Source organism: Ursus maritimus, unplaced genomic scaffold (assembly GCF_017311325.1).
Source record: "Ursus maritimus isolate PB19 unplaced genomic scaffold, ASM1731132v1 scaffold_1, whole genome shotgun sequence".
Lineage (NCBI taxonomy): Eukaryota > Metazoa > Chordata > Mammalia > Carnivora > Ursidae > Ursus > Ursus maritimus.
Genome location: NW_024423343.1, coordinates 1,316,582 through 1,331,380, shown reverse-complemented (window position 1 = coordinate 1,331,380; position 14,799 = coordinate 1,316,582). Strand labels below are relative to the sequence as shown.

General features: G+C 61.9%; 1 protein-coding gene across 17 annotated transcripts in view; it reads right to left on the bottom strand.

Annotated features, from left to right (window-relative positions):
* KIF1A (kinesin family member 1A) overlaps nucleotides 1-13,407 on the bottom strand; it is a 68,949-nt gene extending 55,542 nt beyond the window's left edge. For all 17 annotated transcript variants that reach the window (XM_040638149.1, XM_040638193.1, XM_040638195.1 and 14 more), the window contains exons 1-7: nucleotides 13,302-13,407; nucleotides 5,788-5,864; nucleotides 4,772-4,951; nucleotides 3,978-4,043; nucleotides 3,233-3,411; nucleotides 2,144-2,255; nucleotides 525-602 (exon numbers count right to left, since the gene is read on the bottom strand). In XM_040638149.1, the coding sequence (XP_040494083.1) occupies nucleotides 525-602; nucleotides 2,144-2,255; nucleotides 3,233-3,411; nucleotides 3,978-4,043; nucleotides 4,772-4,951; nucleotides 5,788-5,864; nucleotides 13,302-13,407 (798 nt within the window). The remainder of the gene's footprint in view (nucleotides 1-524; nucleotides 603-2,143; nucleotides 2,256-3,232; nucleotides 3,412-3,977; nucleotides 4,044-4,771; nucleotides 4,952-5,787; nucleotides 5,865-13,301) is intronic.
* Between the last annotated feature and the right edge of the window lie 1,392 nt (nucleotides 13,408-14,799).

The window sequence follows — 14,799 nt, the reverse complement described above, 5'->3', positions numbered from 1 at the left end:
GCCCACCCTGGCCAGCAGAGAACAGTTTGCCCAGCTTCTCCTAGGCTCCTTGGGAGTCCTTGTAACATCTCACATGTGCCCCAGTGCCCCGCTGGTAAAATTTCCAGAGCCCCTTCCCACCCACTAGGTAATGGCGGGGACCAAAGGGGGGCTGGAACATGAAACCTCTCCTTCCTGACACCGAAGACTGCTTTGACCAGAGACTGTCTTCCTCGCAGCCTGTATTCTGGCGCGAAAGCCATACACCGGTGGCCAAGTTACTGTGAGGACCCGTGAAAGGCCCGGCTTTCCTGCCAGGGTCTCTGTCCTTGTTAACCCCTAGCCAGTGTGCCGGGGGCAGTGCTCTGGCTATGGCCTCCTCCCGCCTCCTCCCGTGCCCCCTGCTCTCCCTGCCTGGGCTCGCCCTGGGTGGGGGTGGTCCCAACCCCTCCTGCCCAGCTCCTCCTGGAGCAAGCCGGGCTCAGAGATGCGGCCTGCCGGCTGAGCGAGGTGCACGGTCCACAGGCATGCCAGTTGGCCCCTACCTTGAGGCGCGTGCCCTTGGCTCCTGTGGAGTCGGCCCGCTCGCTCCCGGCCAGGTCCACCAGGCTGATTTTGCTCACCTGAAACGGCAAAGGCGTCAAATGCAGGCGAGGCGGCAGGCCCCTATGGGGGCGCCCTGCCTCCTCTGAGCATGGCCTAAAGCACACGCTCGAGGAGCCGCGGCCGAGCCCTTCCCCGGGCCCAACGGTCTCTAACCCCGCAGTTGCCCTCCCTTCACAGCTCGTCCGACGCTTTGCCTGAGGTTCAAAGCTCACTGCCCCAAGAGGCTGCATGCCCCTCACCCCTAAAATGCCCGATGCTTCCGCTGTGCCCTTCTCAGCACATGGGGCGCTCTTCGTGTGTTTGTACAGAATCCCCACAGAGCTCTCCAGGTGTGTCCCACCTGTTTCCACAGAGGGGCTCATCATCTGTGGTGGGATCTGAGCCCAGTTCCAGCGCCCCAGCCACTGCTCAGCTGCCTCACGAGGGCACAGCTGCACGACCCAGCCCAGGGACTGGGCGGGGTGGGGGTGGGGGCTGACACTACCATGGCTTGGGCTGTGCAGCCACATGCGTTCCAGAAAGACCCAGGCCTTCCCGATCCATGGCCACTGCAGACAGAACTTTCCCAGACGTTAACAGTCAGGAGACCCTCTTGGTGCCCAGAGCCCGTGGCAGGGGGGACGGTCACAGCAGGTGGCCCACAGCTGGGTCCACCGTGTTCCAGCTCTGCGCGCTCTGCCCCCCAGACCCCACTGGGCCATCGTGACTCTTTGGGAGAACGGCACCAGGCTGAAGGGACTGTGGCATGAGCGGGAACGAAGTGGGGCTAACTTCCCCCAGACACTCTGCAGTCCCTGGGTCGCTGCCTGAGAGAGCACTGCCTGCCAGGAGGTGGCTGAGGCGCCCCCCAGGAGGAGGCCTGGACCATGAGTCAGGGGAGATGACACGGAGAAAACCTAATACCAAAGGACAGAACCACCGACAGACAGGAAGAGGCCCTGAGCCTGCCCAGCCGCCCCTTCTGGGAGCACAGAGACTATGTGTCTGGATAAAGGCCCCAGGGGACAGTGCCCTCCGGAGCCACTGAGAATGCCAAGGCGCGTGGGAAAGGCATCCGGGGCCAGGGGCAGCGGGCGGGGTGGAGCCCGGGCAGCACAGCCTCTGCTTTGTGCTTGCGGATGCCGGGGCCCCCGCTTCTGCCAGTCGGCCCGGGCCCACGGTCATCTCTGTGATGGGCACTCGTTCAATCCATGGCCCCCAGACTCCGAGGGCCAGCAGCACCCTCAGCGCTGCAGCCCTGGGGACACCCCTCTCAGCCCCGTCTCCCCCACAACTATCTGTCAGGAGGCAGACAGAGGCAGACGCTAGGTCCATGGCCCCTCCACCCCCAGCCCCTTCTACACCCAGGCAGTGCCAACGCTGAGATGAAGTGGCCTCGCAGGCCTGGCCAACTTCCTGGAGGCCCACGCCAGGCTGGGGGTGGCGAGTGCCCGGCGCCCAGGGCGAGGACACAGCACACGCCTTGCAGGCCGGTGGTCGCCCTGGCCTCCTCGTCCTGCCTGATGGGACCGACCCCTGCCCCTGCCTGGATGGCCCCCTCTGCCAAGGCCTCACTCACTTTCTCTGTGGTGATGTTGGTCTCTGCATCATGGCGCTTCTGGGTGAAGATGATGTTGAAGACGGCATGGGAGCGGCTGCTGGTTTCATTCATGTTTGTGGCCGCCACGGTTCTGGGGGAACAGAAGCCACACGTGGTTGCACATCACACCCGGGTGTGAGAGTGGCTAACGGTGCTGGCCAGCCGGGCCAGGTCATGGGGCATCAGCATCCCTGGGCTCCCCGGGCTGCCCTGCCCAGCCACGTGGTGACCGTGCTCCTGTCACGGCACGAGCAGGGCCACACCCGCCTGGCCACCAGCTGCAGCCTGGTACACAGGTGCTGTGACAAGGGCTCAGCAGAGCCCAGACAGCCCTCACGCAACTGTCTGGCCGGGGACCTTCTTGGGCCCCACCCGGGAGGGAAAGGGGGTTCCCACCTTCTGTCCCAGTCTGGGGCCTGCGGGGACACGGGGGGCTGGTCCCAGGGCTGCTGACATGCAGAGACCTCGGGTCACGTCCCTGGGCTGAGCTCGCTGTCTAGCCCCCAGCAGGGAGAGGCCTCACCAGAACAGCGCACTCACGGGGCCACCACAGAGCCCCTGGGTGGCAGAGAGGGGGACTGTGGCCGTGACCACCCGGGCAGACCCCCAGGGCAGCGCAGCCAGGGAGATGGACTGCCCGTGCCCGGCAGCGCCTTGTGGTCGGCCCCTCCCCGAGAGCCCCTACCCCGTGCCCTGTGCAGAGGGCTGCTCATCCTTGGAGAAGGCAAGGCTGGTCCTCCTGACCACGGAGCCCGTCAGGGCAACTGTCCATAGGGAGGGCCCCCCGGGAGCCACCACAGACGACACCAGACTGCCAGGGCACAAACCAACCCCCCAAGAGGCGCTGCCCTTGTGTAGGGGACGGGATGGGGGATCTGGAAGCCCCTCTCAGGCTGGCATGTGCCCTCCATGGCCTCGGGCCCACGGGGCCCACCCCTCCATGGGGGGCTTGGACAGACCAACAGGTCTTGGACAGACCACAGACCAACAGGTGGCCCAGGGGCCAGGCCTTCCCCCGAGGCTTGCAGCAGCCGCACAGGGAGGACAGACGCGCCACCGGGCACGCACCTGGCCTTGTTCCCTGAGTCCATGAGGTCCTGGATGTCATTGTAGGAGGTGACGGCCAGCTTGGAGAGGTCCTCCACGTATGGGCCCAGCAGCGGGTGCTCTCTCACACGCAGGTTGCCCTTGTTCTTGGGGTTCAGGAGGTCACGGACACGCTCACAGTAAATCTCCATGTAGCTGACCTGCAGGGCAGACGCTCCATCAGAGACGCCCAGACGGGGTACCAGAGGCATGGGGGCCACCAGCAGGGACCCCCCCCAAGGTGGGGGTGCAGGGTTGTCATCAGGGACTCGAGGGATAGGGGTACGGGGGGCTGCCTGCTGGGTAGGGGGAGGCGTGCAAAGGACTCCCAGCTCCTGTGTGAGTGCATGGGCTGGGTGTCAGCCCATCCCCTCTGCTGGCCTCCCCCGCCCCCAGCCATCCTGCGGGCCTGTCCGATGGGGACAGCCTGGGGCCACCGTGGCCACGGCAGAGCCACGTTATGCAGCTCAGAGACACCTGTCCTTGCACCTGGCACAGAGCACTATTTAATGAAACTCGCAAAGCAGAGGACCATCCCTTGCTCCTCCGTGCCCAGCACGTCTCCCTGTCCTGAGTGGGCATGCTGACGTGGTTGCCACATGCACAAGTGAGTGACAAGCTCAGGGTGCCAACCAGTGGTGGGGACTTGCTTTAAATAAGAAAAGCATTGCCGTCCATGCCTGGAAACCTCCCTATGCTGGAGTCACAGACATTCGGGGAGCCCTACCTCCACAGAGTAAGACATGTTGTCATTGGTCGTGTCGTTGATTCGGGAGAACAGGTCCTCACAGAGCTGCAGGGCCAAGGACACAGCGTCAGATGATGGGGACAACAGGCTGTTCCTGGAGCCCTCCCCGCCGGGTGCTGTGGGAAGCCTGAGCCCAGGCTGGACACTGCTCTCCGGGCCCCTTTTGTTCCCGAATACTCCATCTCAAAGGCACTGAGAAGGCCTGCACCCAAAGAGCAGCTGTCTTCTGCTTAAGTCATGGAGTCCTCAGGGATGAGATCTGATCCTTTCCTATGTTCTGCGTGCCATCCTCGTCTGCACGGGGTGGGCGGGTGTCTCTCATGCTACCGACTACCTGGCATTCTCCCCTGCCCTGACTAGGTCAAGCGCTGACCAGCTCAGATCCAGAGGTCTGCCCACAGGGCTGGGTGGGCTGGATGCCAGGGTCCCAACAGTGTCTAAGGCATCTGTGTCTCAGCCTTCAGTTAACCGAAGGCCACCCCTTGTCTGGGCATCCGTCCCTGCCCAGACCACCAGCCCTCACAGCCCCCCAGAGAAAGGTCGGCACGTCATGGGCTCTGCCCCTCCCGCAGCTCCCCATGGCAGGGCCCGGGGCTCCAGTCTCCTCAGGCAGGTCTGCCCCCTGCCGCCCCTTCCCGCTCTGCCCTCCACCCTCCCCGTTTCCCTTCCTTCCTGGCTCCCTTCCCCCTGGGGCTACTCTCCCGGGGTTCCCGGCTGGGTCCTTCGGTTTGCCCTTCCAAGGTCCCGCAGCACCCTGCCCCCGTCTCGCGTGCCTGCGGGATGATGCCCTGCTGGTCCTTCTCCTGCTTGCCCATCATGGTGTAGGACTTGCCAGCCCCAGTCTGCCCGTAGGCAAAGATGCACACGTTGTAACCCTCAAAGGCGTGCTGCAGCATCTCCTCGCCGATGTCCCGGTACACTTGCTTCTGGGAGGCGTAGTTGATGTCCTCGGGCTGGAAGACAGGAGGTACACAGCTGTAGGGGGCTGGGGCACCCAGGGCTCGGCCCGCTGGTTCACTGAGCACCCGTCCTGCAGCTGGAGGCCTCACAGGTGCCAGGGCGGGCGCAGTGCGGAAGGACTCCTGCCCCTCCACCCCCTGCACACTCCCGGCAGAGGGGACCCAAGCCTGCTGGGCAGGGTGCAGCTTCCCAAGGGAAGGACTGGAAGGAGCTGGCCAGGCTGGGCAGGGCGGGGTGGGGCAGAAGGGCGTTTCAGCAGAGGGGACTGCCTGTGCCCAGGCTCAGAGGCAGGACCACGGTCAAAATCAAGGCCCAGCTGGCAGCCTGAGGACAGGCAGGGCTGGAAGGGCAGGGCCTGGAGGCCTGGGGGAGGCCAGGGAGCCCAGGGATCAGGCTAGTATGTCTGGATGCTCTCCTAACAGAGGAGAGCGTTAGGAGGCCTCAGGGCGTTACCCTAACAATGCATGTCACTGCTCAGGGTGACCTTTCACACACAAGGGGACTCGGGAAAGTGCCCCCCACCCACCAAGCAGGCATGTCACTGCTCAGGGTGACCTTTCACACACAAGGGGACTCGGGAAAGTGCCCCCCACCCACCCAGCAGGCATGTCACTGCTCAGGGTGACCTTTCACACACAAGGGGACTCGGGAAAGTGCCCCCCACCCACCCAGCAGGCACGGCTGGTCCCCTTCCTGAGCCTCACGCCTGTCCCTCCCTCCCCGGCCCAAGCGTGTTCAGAGACACGGGCAGCTCAGAGAGGCCGCGGAACTGGTTGAGCATCTGCACTGCTGCGGCCCCCCGCCCCCCAAATCCCAGCCCTGGGCTTACCGAGGTGTGCGACCAGTAGGAGTAGTCGAAGCTGAAGCTTTTGGGTGTCTCCTTGGGCTGTTTGGGGTTAACGATGGCTGCAGAGAGGGACAGGAATGGCAGTTAACACTGCTGGGGGAGAGGCGGTCAGCATGCCCCCCCCACAGTACCCGAGGCAGGGAGGTGGGGTGCTCAGACGCCTCTGGCCCCAGACAAGCCAGCCCCCCAGTGGGATACGACCAGGGCTCCAATTCCAGGCAGACAAGCCATGTGTGCCCCTTTCCTCTGTCTGCTGGACCCTGGTGCCCACAAATGCTCCTGAGGGCACCTGATGGTTCCTTCCTGCAGACGCTGGGTCACTGGGAGACCCCGCTGCCCACCTCCACCCCTCGGTCCAGCCCTGCTCCCCACCCCACCCCTCTGGGTCTTCACACATCTGCTCTGCATGCCTGCGTCCTAGACGCACCCAGAAGGCTGGCATCCGGGCACGGTCGAGCTCTGCTTCCTGAGGGCCCGCCGTTCCCGTGTGGTCCATCCAAGGGCGGTCTGCAGCACGGGCTGTCCCCGCTGTGGGATTCCCTCACGGGGCTTGTTCCCCCTGCCTGTGTCCCTCTGGTGCCTTCCAGGCTTGCTCTCACGGGCTGTCTGGCCCTGTCCTCTGCACAGCCCCCGCCCCCACCCCAGCAAGCGGCAGGAGGCACCCCGCCCAGAACGTCAGTTCTTCAAACCAGGAATGAAGGCACAAACGTGTAGTGATGCCATCAGCCACCGGCCAGTGCCGGCCGAGTACCCAGCAGGCCCCCGGCCCAAGGCTGCTTTGCACCAGGCCTGCAAGTGCCCCCGACCCCGGTGTTTCCCAGGCCCCGGAGCCACAGGCCACATGCACTTGCTGGCCAGGCAGGAGCGACCGAGGCCCCCACCCCCATCGGGCCACCCCTCCCACTGCCTGCTGGGCCACCATTTGAACCTACAAAGTCTGTGTTGATGGGGGACCCTGAGGCCCAGTGTCTTTGCAGGCAGGCCCCTTGGCCATTTGCTTGGGCTGAGTGCCCTGCTCCCAGCACGGGCATCGCCTGCAGCCTGTCCCCAGGGCTGACTTGTCCCAAGACCCCAGGTCTGAGGAGTTCTGGGAGATCACCCAGCACGTTTGGGAAGCCAGCAGGCAGGAGCTGGTGACTGACCGTCACAGTGCTGTCCTTGGGGCCTAGCACGGCTCACATCCATGCTGCCTCCAGGAGCAAGGCCGTGGAGAGCAAGCTGTCCTGCTTTCAACTCCTGCTGGGACCCGGGGATGCAGCCACTGGAACCCCAAGTGCAGATAATGCCGGCACCATGGAAACAACAATCACAGCACCTCCCGAGCCAACCTGGGCCGGGCCCCCAATGGCCCATGCGGCAAGGGGCCAGGTCCCCTCCCTGCGCCCTGCACAGGCCCACATCCAGCCTGCTCCCCTTTGTCCAGCATGACCCTTGCCCGGTCCTGGGTGCTGACCTCACTCTGACCGTGTCCTGGTGCTGCGGTGTTTGCCATGTATCTCTCACGGACTGCGGGCTCCCTGAGGTGGGGCCCTCCCAGGAACAGATCACAGGTATGTTCAAGGAACGCCGAGCGGGCAGGGGACAGCCAACCATGAGGGACAAAGGGCAGGAGTGGGCCACAAGGAGAGTCTGCCAGGAGGACCATCAGGCAGAGGGGCTCTGGCACTCAGGACCTGCCTGTCACCTGTCCCCGTTACCCCCTTGGGGTCCTGTGGGGTCTTGAGAAATACTCTGTCATTACAGATGGGATCCGAGCTCCAGACACAGTCAGACTGGAAGCCAGGGTCCACCTGGGCCTGGCTCCTCACCAGCACCTCCACTCCCTCACCAGGGCTGACCGGCACACCGCCACCCGCGATCAGCCTGCCACGCACTGGGACGGAGCCGCTCTGCGAGAGAAAGGGCTTCCTTTGCCAGGGTCTTGAGTTTCTCCTTGTGTGGGACTAAGGAGGGAGGAGGGGTCCTCCTGGTGTGTGCTCCCGCCAGGCCAGGGGGAGCTGGGGCCCCTCCGAAGAGAGTAGAATACAGGGTGCACAAGGCGTAGGCGCCTGCCGGGGACAAAGATGTGGCTGCTGGGAGCCCCAGCTTGAATAGGGAAGGGAGGCGGGAAGGAGGACTGACGGAAGCCATGTTCTTTGCGCACAAGCCCGTGCGCGCTGTGCGGGCTCTGTCCAGCACCATCGGCCGCTAAATGCTGAGGAATTGGTGAGCCTGTTGTTAAACGGGCCACGGGGACAGTATTGAAACCATGGAAATCAGAAACGTGGGTGTGCGCGCATGCGTGGGTGTGCGTGTGTGCAGCTGTGTGTGAGCGCGTGCACAGGCAAGCTGGTCGACCAGCAGGCCACGGCCCCACACTTGCAGGGTCTGGGAGACGGCCCACCGCAGCAGGACCTCAGCGGGCTTTCAGGGAACAGTGAGCTCAACGCCCCGCCCTGGCATTCCTCACGCACAGGAGCGCTCACCCCTCACCTTCTCCCGACTGCCCAGGGAGGCTCCTTGGCCATCGGCTGTGGCTCCCAGGCCCCTGCGCTCCGTCACGGCGCCCTTCCTGATGCTGCGAGGCACAGCTCTTGTCCCCACCGGTCCGGCTGCATCTGGTGCTCATGTGTGCGTCCGTCCCCTGCCTCCCACGGCAGCGTCACCCCAGAGGGCAGTAAGAGCCTCCGTCCCGCTCCCCTGGGGCCCCAGAGTCCAGCCTCATAAGGCTCGTGCTCAGCCAATGTTTGCTGATGACTTGAAGGGTCCCCATGTCCGCCCTGCTCTTCCCATGCAGTACACGTGAGGACACGCATCACAGAGCCTTGGTCTCCCCGTCTGTGCCTCAGACACCGTCCTCATCCCTGTGGGACTAGGACAGCACACGAGGCCACCACTGCAATGCTGCGAGCAGAACACCCGTCGCAACTCTAACGGTGGCGGCCTCCAGGGGAGAAGGCAGCTCCAGGCCCTGCAGCTGTCCCTGGATGGGGCTGGCAGGAGAGATAGGCACCCACCCCCAGGCTGAGGCTGCTGCCCCCAGCCCACCGGCCCCCAGGGCTCCTCCGCTGACACCGTGAACAGGACTACAGTGGCGCCACCACCTCCACAGCCACAGCCGAGCTCCCTCTGAGACCTTCCATTCCCAGACTCACTCTATTTGGAGCCTAGAACATTCTAGAACAGTGACTGCAAATGGAGGCTTAGATGCGTTAGGCATTTGCAATACCTGGATCTGTGCACAGGGCTACTGGTTGACAAGGGCCTTTGGGAGAAAGACCACTATGAGTAGAGGAGAAGGGTCTGGAATGTTCCAGGGAGCCATGCAGAATGGTGGTCACTGCCTGAAATCACACTGGGATCAGCTTGCCAGGATCCAGGAGGTGGGCTGGAGGCAGGAAGTCCAGGCTGGGTGTGGGCCTGTGGAGCCTGGCCAGGCTGGGGGCAGGCCCTGGATGCATCGGCCCTGTGGCCTTGGTCCAGTCCCTTCTGCCCCAGAGGCACTGTCCTGGGTGAATAGCGTCCTCCCCAAATTCACATCCACCTGGAACGTCAGCATGTGACCTTCTTTGGAAATATGGTCTTGGCAGATGAGATTAGTAAAGATGAGATCATGCCAACTAGGGTAGGCTGTAAATCCAGTGACCGGGGTCCTTATAAGAAGTGGGGTCCACCAGAGACAGACATAGACAGACACAGGCAGGGAAAAGGCCATGTGGGGACGGAGGCCAGCCCAGGCCTGTGGCAGCTGCCACAAGCAGGAGATAGGCCAGGAGTGGATTCTCTCAGAGCCTCAGAGGGAACCAACCCCACTGACATCTTGATCTCACACCGCTGGTCTCTGGGAAAATCACTCCTGTCGCAGCTCGTCTGTCCCCAGGACACCGACTCCCCACAGGTGCGGAGGGCCCGGGGGTGAGGGCTGGCCCGCAGTGGGCACAGGAGGCGGGAGACACAGGCCCAGCCTTGCCTCCAGGGCCCCAGCTGTGCAGGGGCAGGAAGCCCCCCAACCCTGAGCCTTCCTCTGCGTGGCCGAAGGACTCAGAAGACAGGAAACCCCTTCAGAGGTCCCCAAGTCTGCTCTCCTGTACAGTGGGGACGTGGGGATACACACAGGACGTCTATTCTCTGAGTAAGCTACGGCAGCCTGCCACGCGTGGACAGAAGCTTACGCTGTGCACAGTTGGCTGGCTGACAAAATCCCCAGATCTGGAATGTTCCAGTGAAGGGTGTTGCTCACGCAGGTGACGAACACGGGATGACAATGACGTTTAGCTGTGACTGTTTCTAATCTGTGTGTCACGATGGAGCTTCAAGTGGCACATCTGGGGGCCCGGCATCCCCCGTGTGCACCCAGTTTTGAGATTCATCCTGGCAGGGTGGAGCGGGGAGGGCCAGATGGCCTCCCACCCTGACACTCACGGCCTGGCGCGGGGCGCCGATGAGCAAGTACGCGGCCAGAGCAGCCATGCCGTCTACTCACCAGCACCTCCATGGCTGCATCGTGAGGCAAATGCTCCCTGCTGAGCACGCGGGCTGGCCCCTGAGGCCTTGCACAACCTTCAGGGTGGAGCACCATCCCTGTCCCTTCTCACGGGCCCCATGTCCACTGACAAAGTGGCTGTGAGCCACTTCAGGCTGGCTCAGGGGCCCCACCTGCCCCAGTCTGACCCAGGGTCGCCAGGAAGAAAGCCCATCCTGCCCGCTGACCCCATTCTGCAGACAAGCTTTTATGGGCTGAGGGCTGGAGGGCATGCCCCTCTCCTCTGGGTTCCCTCAGCCTTCACCCACACTTCTGACATGGCTTCTAGCACTTTCTACCAGTACCATCACTGCTTTGTTTTCCCCAAGATGAATACAGCTTCCCGAGTGACTGTCTCAATTATCCATTCTTCTGACACTCCTCTCCCTCACTGTCTGCGTCTCTGCATCTCTGTCTCTCTGGCCAGAGGCGAGTCAGAGTTTTCATCCCCACAGCCCATCTTCTCCTCCAGTTGTCTGCTTCCATGACGCCCATCCCACCTACTCCCAAGTTCCAGGGGAGATGGGTCTGACTCCGATGCGTTGTTCTGTATTCTGCCCACTCCCTCAGAGTGTGGTCACCTGTGAACCCCTCCTGCCAAGACCGTCAGCGACTGTCTAAGGTGATGGCTGTATTGCCAGGGCCTGGCCCAGGAGGGAACAGGGATGCCTAATCATTCTTGATGTCCAGGGTCACCCAACAGTGACCTGGCAGACACTGTCAGCTCCTTGGGCACATGGCCCACTCAGAGTCACAGCTCCCAGCAAAGGTCACAGTTCCCACCAGAGGTCACAAATCCCACCATGGGGTCACAATTCCCACCAGAGGTTACGGTTCCCACCACGGGTCACAGTTCCCAGCAAAAGTCATAGATCCACCAGGGGTCACGGTTCCCACCAGAGGTCCCGGTTCACACCAGGGGTCACAGTTCCCACCAGAGGTCATGGTTCCCACCTGGGGTAACAGCTCCCACCCAAGGTCATGGTTTGCATCCAGGGGTCACTGTTCTCACCACAAGTCATCATGGTTCCCACCCAGGGTTCACAGTTCCTGTGCAGCCCTTGGCTTCCCACCTTAAGGCACGAGTCATACCACCTGAGCACCTCAGGTCACAAGGACACCAGGGCCCTGGACCAACTCTGGGCTCATGTGGGTGGAGACGCCGGACCCGCAGCCGGCCTCGAGAAGGATGACGCGGAGGGGCACTCTCTACGTCAGAGGGTCCCAGCGACCAGAGCCCTGCTGTCTGTGGCAGCCACCCGTGCATCAGCCCCTCCACAGCTCCTCCCCACGTCCACGGTCTCTCCCCACATCGTCTGGGACCACCACCTCAATAAACCCTTGGCACCCAAATCTTCATGTCAGGGTCTGCTTCCAGGGACCCAGTGGAGGCAACACCATTGCTAAGAGCCATGATGAAACCTCAGACGTGCACGGCCATACCGTGCCCAACAGCCCCCGAGCAAGCTCTGAGTGGAGCCTCTGTGACCTGCCCACACGGGATGAAGGACCACAGAGCTCCACAGGCTTCTGAAAAGACCACCTCCCAGCCCCCACCCCTTCCCACAGAGCCTACAGGTACCCAGAACATTCTAGAGACACCTGAATCCTCATCCCCTCAACAGGCCTAGGGAGGCAGCTTCCCTCCACCCTGAATGCCCCTCCCCTTGGCCAGCCCCTCCTTCCAAACCTGGAGAGCAGGTGGGGTAAGGTTATGTGGGGGGTGAGGCCTGCCATCCATCCTACGACCTCAGGATGAAGTGCGAGGAGCAGCTGGTGCCAAGCCCATGGTACGGCTTGGACCCCCTGAGCCTGCGGTGACCCCGAGGGACCCCGGGGCAAACCGCCTGGCTGAGCCCGGAATTCTTGTTCTAAGTCACAGTGTTAGTCAGCGGGAGAGAGAACCCAGACACTGGCTCGGTTTTCGTGGGACCCAAAACAAGCCCCGCTAACCTATGTGTTGGAAGCAAAGGTGGACAGGGGCAGGAGGGTCTCCTGGGGTGCTGGCCACGCTCTGCTTCTCGGTCTGCGTGCTGCTCTGATCGTGCGAATCCGTCTGCTCGTCTGCATGCAGACGCCATTTGATCCAAAGGTTCAAACCAAAAGAGCAAAGGCCAGGCTCAGAGTGGGTGCTCTCTCCCTCCAGCAGCCGTGCTAACGAAGCCTGTCAGGGCCCACCTGCCTCCCCGAGCGCCAAACCGTCACGCCTTCTCTTACTACCACCTGCCAGCATGTGGACTGCGGGCCTCCCGCTCCTCAGGAAGGTCTGAGAGGACTTACAATCACAAACCAGGCAAAGAACAGGCTGGAATAAAAAACGTATAAATGCAGGCCGCTGAAACAAGAGGAGAAATCCCCTCACGTATGGGGTCGGAAGGTGTGACCCCCTATTTCATGTCCATCCTGAGCCTCAGAGGGTGACCTTGTTTGGAAACAGGGTCTTTGAAGATGGAATTAGCTGCCACAGTGAGGTCACACCAGATCGGGGGAGGCCCTAAGCCCAGGGATCAGCATTCTTTCCTCTTTCTGTGTTTCAAGTCTTTGTTTAAATGCTAGTTAGTTCGCATATCGCCGAGGACGGTTGCAGAGATTCGTCACTTACACACGACGCCTAGCGCTCACAAGTGCCCTCCTGAGTGCCCAGCACCCATCTAGCCCTCCGCCCACCTGCCGGACGGTCAGCGCTCCCACGTGAAGGCCGCATGCCCACGCCGGCTACAGGCCAAGATGGCCGGACCAGCAGAGGCCACGAGAGGCAGGAAGGAGCCTCCTCAGGAAATTCAGAGGCAGCACGACCCCGTCAATACCTTGATTTCAGGCACAGGCCTCAGAACTGTTGCTGGAGCTGCCCTTGTTTGTGGTCATTTCACCACACGCCATGTGGGTGAGGAGGGGGCCGGGGGGGCCCGGCCAGCCGCTGTGTCTGGCTAGGCGGCCCAGGACGCGCGGCCCCCAGCGACAAGCCGCCCACGGCCATGCCGTCACCAATACTCACTGGTGGTGCTCCCAGACATCTGGATGATGCACTTGGAGTCTCGGCTCATCTCCCGGGAATTGAAGGGGCGGACGCGGACCGCCACCTTCACCGAGGCCCCGGCCATCTCTCCGGCCTTTGTGGGTCACCCTTAGCAGCGTCGGGAGCCCAAGTGAGCGCGGAGACACCTTGAGAAAAAGGGAGACATGAGTTAGAAACGAGATCCAGAAAGACAGAACAGGTACTTGTGGGTGGTGACAGAAACCTCTCCCTTCCCAAATCCCATTAACGACGCCCGCATGCGGTAATCCACAAGGACCGGGGACTGGAGAGGGCGGCTCCAGACGAGAAACGCCACAACTCTTCACAAGGACGGGGGCAGCCTGGCTTAGCAAGCCTGGGAAATCCGGAGCCCAGCAAGAGACAAGCCAATCTCTCAGTGGGACCCAGAAAGGCTCTCGGTACCTCTCCAGGCTGGCGTCCGGATGGGACCAAAAACGGGTGTTGGTGGAAAGCCAGCATTAAACCTGCTGTGGGTTGAGTTATGTCCCCCTAGGACCTCAGAATGTGACCTTATTTGGAGACAGGGTCCTTGCAGATGTGACTGGTGAAGAAGAGGTCACGCAGGAGTCAGGTGAGCCCCGAACGCAATATGGAGCCCTTACAAATGGGAACAACTGGACAGAGACACCGGAGAGCTTCACGTGAAGACAAAGGCAGAGACCGGAGCAATGCTTCTACAAGCCAAGGAACGGCTAAGGTGGACAGCAGACAAAGCCCAGAACAGACTCCCTCACGGCCACAGAAGGAACCAGCCCTGTTCACACCTGATCTCGGACTTCCGGCCTCCAGACTGGGAGACAGTATGTCTCTGTTCTCTAGGCATCCAGTCTGCAGAACTGTGGTACAATGGCCCTGACAGACTCGTGAAGACCCCCGGACCCCCACCCTCCCCATGCGGACATCCAGGGCCCTGACCTCCCCCACCACCAGGCAGGAGAGAGTGAGCCCTGCCCAGCCTGGGGCCTGCGGCCTAGACGAGGGTGGGCATGGAGCCCCCACTGAAGGGAGGGGGTTGAGGTACACACAAGATCCCTGGCCCTGGGACCCCCATGCGGGGTTCCTGGCTGGGGGGACCTGTCAGGACCACACCCTCCAGCAAGAAATACAGATGCTAAAACCACCAGAAAAGGAACCTGGCAGCACGAAACAATGCAGAGAAGAGAAGGAAAGTATTTTCTAAGTCCCTTATAATTAATGTTCTCAGAAAGAAAAGTCACTACACCCATGAATGGGTTGAGAACGCTATTTTTAAAAGGACCTTTAATGAATGAAAGGGTTCTTTGAAATTAAAAATATGAAAACACAAACTTTAAAAGTAAACCAAAAGGTTGGAATTAAGTAATTTTCCATGAAAGGGGAGAGATAAGATTGAGCATCAGTGAGAAGGAGCCACTGAGAGAGAGAACTCGAGAAAACCTCCCGGGACTGCCAGTCTCGAGTCTCCAAACTCGAGGAT